Below are 6,054 nucleotides of genomic sequence, written 5' to 3' on the forward strand. Positions count from 1 at the left end.
ATTGAAGCAAAGTTTAACGAACTAGTTTTTATTTTTGAATTTTGTCATTGAATTCAATTTTCTTCTTAAATGTGAAAATCACTCTAAAAATTTGAATAAATATCAATTTATACTCGTGAATTTTGGGTTGTAATAATTTAAATTTTAAACAAATAATTATATCAATTTAAATATTAAACCAATAACTGTATCAATTAAAATCCTAAACTAATAATTATATCAATTTAAGCCCTGAATTTTGACCAGTGTATCAATCTAAACTCTGGAATATCATAAATATATTAATTTAAACCCCGAACTTTCATAAGTATATTCAAATAAAATATAATGTAAGATTTAAATTGATACAATCATTAATTTGTTTAAAGTTTAAATCGATTCAACCTCCAAAATTTAAAGGTATATTTTATATTTTTTCTAAAAATTTTATGAGAATATAAACACAAACTCCTAAAATAAAAGAAAAGAAAAGAAAAGAAACTAAATACTAATAAAAATCTTGGCATTTACCTTTTTTTCTTTCTTTTAAGTGTAATATCATAAGAAAACGTGAGCTATAGCTACGCACATGTATTACTAAAATTAAAGAGAGAGTATATATATATATATATTCAAAAATGAAAAAACTTGGGATTTGAACTTTGACTTTTGTGAAAGATTATGAAAAAACTTGGGATTTGAACTTCTTCTTCTTCTGAACCTTTTGAACTAGGTTTAAAATAACCATTTGAGTTTTACTTAAATAAGTTGTTCACCAATTTAAGCATCTTTTTAATATAAAGACGAATATAGTTTAATTAATAAGGTACATATAACTTGTTTCAGACAAAATTTTAGTAAAATAACTATATCTACACGTGTTTATCTTAAAAAAATAGTTACTACGAAAACTTTTAACTTTATTATATTTTTGAGATGACATACATTATCATATATATTTTTCTTAAACATGCTTAATTCAATAAATTAATTGTGATGTTGAATATTGAATTTTATTTAGTTGATTAGTGTACTAGAATACACGGTTAATTCTTCCATCAAGTTACACAAAAATTAACTAACAAATTATTCAAAATCTAAATCCATTTGTTTAATATTCAAATTAATCAAATTTGAGCATATTCGATGAGTTAAACGACACATATATATGTTAAAGATTAAAAAGGTAAAGACTTCAATTATTCACTTTAAATTATTATGTCAATCATTTAATTTTTTTTTTTTTAAATATAAAATTAAATACCATGTATCTAGACCCATTTATGAAACAAAACTCAAAACAATCACTACACATTTGAAATAATTGATTGAATTTATTCTTTTGGTGATTAACAATAACCCGTGGCGGGATTAGACCATCCGGTTTGATTTATATGGTTAATCAAGTTTTTTTAGCTCATCAGTAGACGTGGATTGATTCGAAACTCAAGTACTTTAATCGAGTGTATATATGTCACTTTTCACTATAACTCAGTCAGTTAAATAATGTGAAAATAAGTATAATTCAACTAACACAAAAATTTATATGAGTAACTTCGAGATTAGAGATTATAATTTTTTATTCTATTTATTATCAGAAAATACACATTAAAATTATAATAAGCGAAGAATAATTAATTAATCAGTATGTTGCATTTATGTCCATGCATATTTTTCGACTTTTAATCGCAAAGAGAAAAAACATTAAAACATTTTTTTTTTTTTTGAAAAGACAATTTTATCACTAACCGATAACTTGTGATTTGACATTTAAATATATTGCAGACTGCACCCAAATAATTTTCTTAGGTAATAAGTGGATGAAAATTAAAATGCCTCGTACCCAAAACGAAGTAAATATTTAATTGGGCAAGAAACACTACTGACACTCTTCTTTGTCTCTGCCCCAATTCAAAAACAGAGCCGCAACTTGCAGAAACTGGTCGTCGGGATCAAGCAACCACACATTTTGCGGACCAAATTCTTCTAGCAACTACCGAGCTTCTATTAGAGCAACCATCCACCACCATACCCAAAAAGCGCACACAACCCTCAACACAATTCCCCACAAATAAACACCCAATTCAATCAAATTTCAAACAGAGACCCCCTTCCCTTTATCTCTCTGCCTCATTGCTGTTCTTCAACAATCGTAAGTGATTCTGTTCTTACATCATCTAATAGCTTCGTGTTTTTGCTTTACATTCTGGTATTTCGTCAGATTCTGGGGGATTCGTTTCTTTTCTTTTCTTTTTTTTTAATCTTTAGTCAAAATTTCATGACGAAAGAAACCGACCCTTTTCCACTTACCCTCCAAAAAGAGAGAGAGTGAACTGAGCTTTCACATTTTCTGCCCTTTCTTGAGGATTATGATCATGTGGGTGTTTGGTATTTGTTGGTTATGGTGTTTATTTTATATCCACACAATCAGGTTCTTATATTAGTTTATCTTTTAGTCCATTTTGGGTGTATTTTTTTAAGTATATTTTTGGACGAACTACAGGTGCGATACAAAAGAGAAGCTGAGTGGGAGTTTCCTCCGTGTCGAAGCATTGCTTAGAATTTCTTGGGCGGTTCGATTGGATTTAAGTTCTTTTTAGTTTTCTCCATTTCAATTTGCATCTGGGTTTCTCGATTCCTCTGCGATTCGTTCATTAAAACTCTTCGAATCGATTGATATGTCTTTTGCTTCTTCGTTGGTTGTTTCTCCCAACGTTGAACTTTCCCCATCCAGCTTCGGGTTTCTTGATTCAGTTCGAGATGGACCCCAAATTCCCGATTCTTCCAGATTCTTCTTGCGAACTCGGGCGGCGAATCTGATGAACAAGAAACAGAAATGGGGGAATCACTCTCACTCTACAGAACTGAAATACCCAATTCTCTATGAAGATGGATATGGGTCTGTTATTGCAGCAAGTATGGTGGCGAATCCCGCCGGTGAAATGGCCGTCTCAGCTGAGCAGAAGGTGTATAACGTAGTTATGAAACAGGCGGCTCTAGTGAAACGGCAACTGAGAACCGGCGGAGAATTGGATGTGAAGCCGGATATTGTTGTTCCGGGGACTTTGAGCTTGTTGAATGAAGCTTATGATCGCTGTGGTGAAGTTTGTGCAGAGTATGCCAAGACATTCTATCTGGGTTAGCCTTTTCTGTTAATATTTTTCTAAAAAAAATTTGGTGATGGAAAATTGGAGAAGTATCCATGTTTCTTTAATTCTTATCTGATTCTGATTCTTTATCTTTTTAGGAACTATGTTGATGACTCCTGAGAGGCAAAAGGCTATTTGGGCAATTTATGGTAAGTGGTTATGAACTTTTTGTCTGGATAATTTTTGTTTAATCTTTTCTGCTTTGGTTATTCTCCATTGCTGCAAACACAGTTGGTCTAGGTGATTTTGGATTTATGTTTGATGAATGTTTCAGTTTTCTTTTTCATGAAATTTAGTGCTCATGATACCCTTTTGCCTGTGAACTCAATCACCATGGATCAGCCTAATAAACTGATCAAAAGGTTAAATTAAAAAGTAAAAAATTTGGCATAATGAAAGTTTCGAGTTGAGAGGAATGTGGACTTAATTTCTCCTTCTTGTCTTTGTTCTTGGGATGAAGTATGGTGTAGGAGGACAGATGAACTTGTTGATGGGCCAAATGCTTCACATATAACACCTACTGCATTGGACAGATGGGAGGCAAGGTTGGAAGAGCTTTTCCAAGGGAGGCCTTTCGATATGCTCGATGCAGCTTTAGCCGATACTGTTACTAAGTTTCCGGTTGATATTCAGGTTGGATATGGTTTGATCAACACTGATGCCATACTGAATCTGATATGAACTTACTTGAATACTTGTTTTCCTTTTCTTACAAACTTGATATCTCTCTAGTAGAGATGCTGTTTTGGCTACTAAGCTGATTGAAGTCTATACGTTTCGATATTTGCAGCCGTTCAAAGATATGATCGAAGGGATGAGGATGGATCTAAGGAAGTCGAGATACAAGAATTTTGACGAACTTTACCTCTACTGTTATTATGTTGCTGGAACAGTTGGGTTGATGAGTGTTCCTGTCATGGGCATTGCACCTGACTCCCAAGCAAGCACAGAGAGTGTGTATAATTCTGCCTTAGCATTAGGCATTGCTAATCAGCTCACAAACATTCTCAGAGATGTTGGAGAAGAGTAAGTTCACTGCCCTTTACTAATGTTTTCTTAGCTCAAAACCACAATTAAATTGGTTCATGTGTCAGTTGTTGTCTTTCTAGTTTGTCTGGTGATGAAGATGTAAGCATATAAAGAAAATAGACAGTTGCAAATATAGCAATACTGCAAAAAAAATTGTAGCTATAGTAAAATTTTGATCCAGCTCTTTGAGCCCATCACTGATAAGAATCTATTAGCGATAGGGTCTATCACTGATAATTTTTTCTATATTTGCAATTCTTTAAAAATGTTACTATACACTTAATTACTAGCCCTAGAAAAACTCCCGGTCTAAGTTTAACTTCAAACTTTGATTTTCATCATTTAAAACCTCAACAACTTGACAAGGAGTGAATGTAAACACATGGGCCAACCTGGCAGTCACTAAGGATTAATGAAAGTGTAAAAGCCTTGAAGCGATTGTATTCAAACCATTGGGTTGAGTTTTCTATACAACCAAATGTAGTATGTTCTATAAGATTAGTTGAGGTGCACACGAACTGAGTTACAGGTTCAAAAGATGTTAGATTCGAACCCTTTGTTTTTCTCTTAATGGGAGTTATCTATGATTAGTTGGGTAACAAATGTTGCCATTTTTGTTTTGTTTTCTTTATAATGAATGGAAAGATGTAAGATGTAATGTAATATGACTAGAAAAATGTTTGGTGGATGTGTAAAGTGCTAGAAGAGGAAGAATATATCTACCACAAGATGAGCTAGCACAGGCAGGACTTTCAGATGAGGACATATTTGCTGGAAGAGTAAATGATAAATGGAGAAACTTCATGAAGAATCAGATTAAGAGAGCCAGAATGTTCTTTGATGAGGCCGAGAAAGGAGTTTTGGAACTCAATAAAGCTAGTAGATGGCCGGTAATTTTTCCTTTTCCTTTTTTTTTTTTTTTTTTTTTGTTTTTTATACTTTTGGGTTTTTCAAGTGAAAAATTAAATAAACAGACTAACTTAGCATAGCTCAACTAGCATAAAGTGTGTACTTTCTCAACCAAAAAGTGTGAAGTTCCAACTACTCAAATAATAATAAGAATAATAATAAATAAACACGTTACACAACACATTAACTAATATAGCTCGTTATATATTTTCTATGAGAAATTAAAGTGTTAGTAACAATAATTAAAATAGTTTTGGTTGTCCCCAACACATTTTTAGAATGACCGATAAAACATCATAAATTTAGTATTATTTTTTTAAAGTACAATTGAGGATAAGAGGATTCAAACTATAGACTTTGTGGTCACTAACACATCTGTATGTCAGTTGAGTTAAGCTTGCTGTGATGATTTCTTCTATTAGTTAGTCTCCAAGAAATAAGAAAATTAATAATGTAATTTGAATATTGTTTTGTTGTGTAGGTCTGGGCTTCTTTGCTATTATATAGGCAAATATTGGATGAGATTGAAGCAAATGACTACAACAACTTCACAAAGAGAGCTTATGTGAGCAAAGCTAAGAAAATATTGGCTTTGCCAATGGCTTATGCAAGGTCTCTCCTTGGCCCTTCATGAATTTTTACCACTATACACTCAACAAATACAATCAAAATTCAAGCCAAAAAGGAAAAAAAAATTGTATATTAGCATATTCTTAACTATACAATGCCTCTTCTATTAGCTATAGTCAAATTCCAATTTTTTGTTCTCAAGGAATGTGTGTAGATTTAACTTTTTATTCATTTATTTTTAAGTTCAACCAGTGGCGTTAAACTTCCAACAAAATTTTAACCTTTTTACACTAAATAAAGCATTTAAAGCTAGAAATGATTTAAAATAGGGGGAAAAAAAAAACCCTTTTTGGTCCGTAATGGGCTAAGTGCCTATTTAGGAACGCAATCTGAAAACCGATTTTTGAAAACAATGGAT

The 6,054-nt window shown here is 32.1% G+C and overlaps 1 protein-coding gene across 1 annotated transcript; it reads left to right on the forward strand.

The window, feature by feature from the left end:
* Positions 1-1,786: 1,786 nt before the first annotated feature.
* LOC120067979 (phytoene synthase, chloroplastic) lies at positions 1,787-5,837 on the forward strand. The gene is made up of 7 exons (XM_039019638.2): positions 1,787-2,131; positions 2,483-3,117; positions 3,227-3,277; positions 3,589-3,761; positions 3,919-4,154; positions 4,855-5,047; positions 5,548-5,837. The coding sequence occupies exons 2-7, from the start codon at positions 2,658-2,660 to the stop codon at positions 5,698-5,700; spliced, it is 1,266 nt and encodes a 421-aa protein (XP_038875566.1). The 5' UTR covers positions 1,787-2,131; positions 2,483-2,657; the 3' UTR covers positions 5,701-5,837.
* The last annotated feature ends 217 nt before the right edge of the window (positions 5,838-6,054 follow it).

This window comes from Benincasa hispida, chromosome 12 (genome assembly GCF_027475165.1).
Source record: "Benincasa hispida cultivar pf3 chromosome 12, pf3_genome.v1.1, whole genome shotgun sequence".
NCBI classification, from domain to species: domain Eukaryota; kingdom Viridiplantae; phylum Streptophyta; class Magnoliopsida; order Cucurbitales; family Cucurbitaceae; genus Benincasa; species Benincasa hispida.

What these genes read in the sequence shown, in the direction of transcription:
- LOC120067979 (XM_039019638.2), top strand. Translation starts at nt 2,658, where the DNA reads ATGTCTTTTGCTTCTTCGTTGGTTGTTTCTCCCAACGTTGAACTTTCC. An exon ending in AGTTTCCGGTTGATATTCAG is followed by an intron (nt 3,762 to 3,918) that starts GTTGGATATGGT and finishes CGATATTTGCAG; the next exon opens with CCGTTCAAAGATATGATCGA. An exon ending in CTCAGAGATGTTGGAGAAGA is followed by an intron (nt 4,155 to 4,854) that starts GTAAGTTCACTG and finishes GGATGTGTAAAG; the next exon opens with TGCTAGAAGAGGAAGAATAT.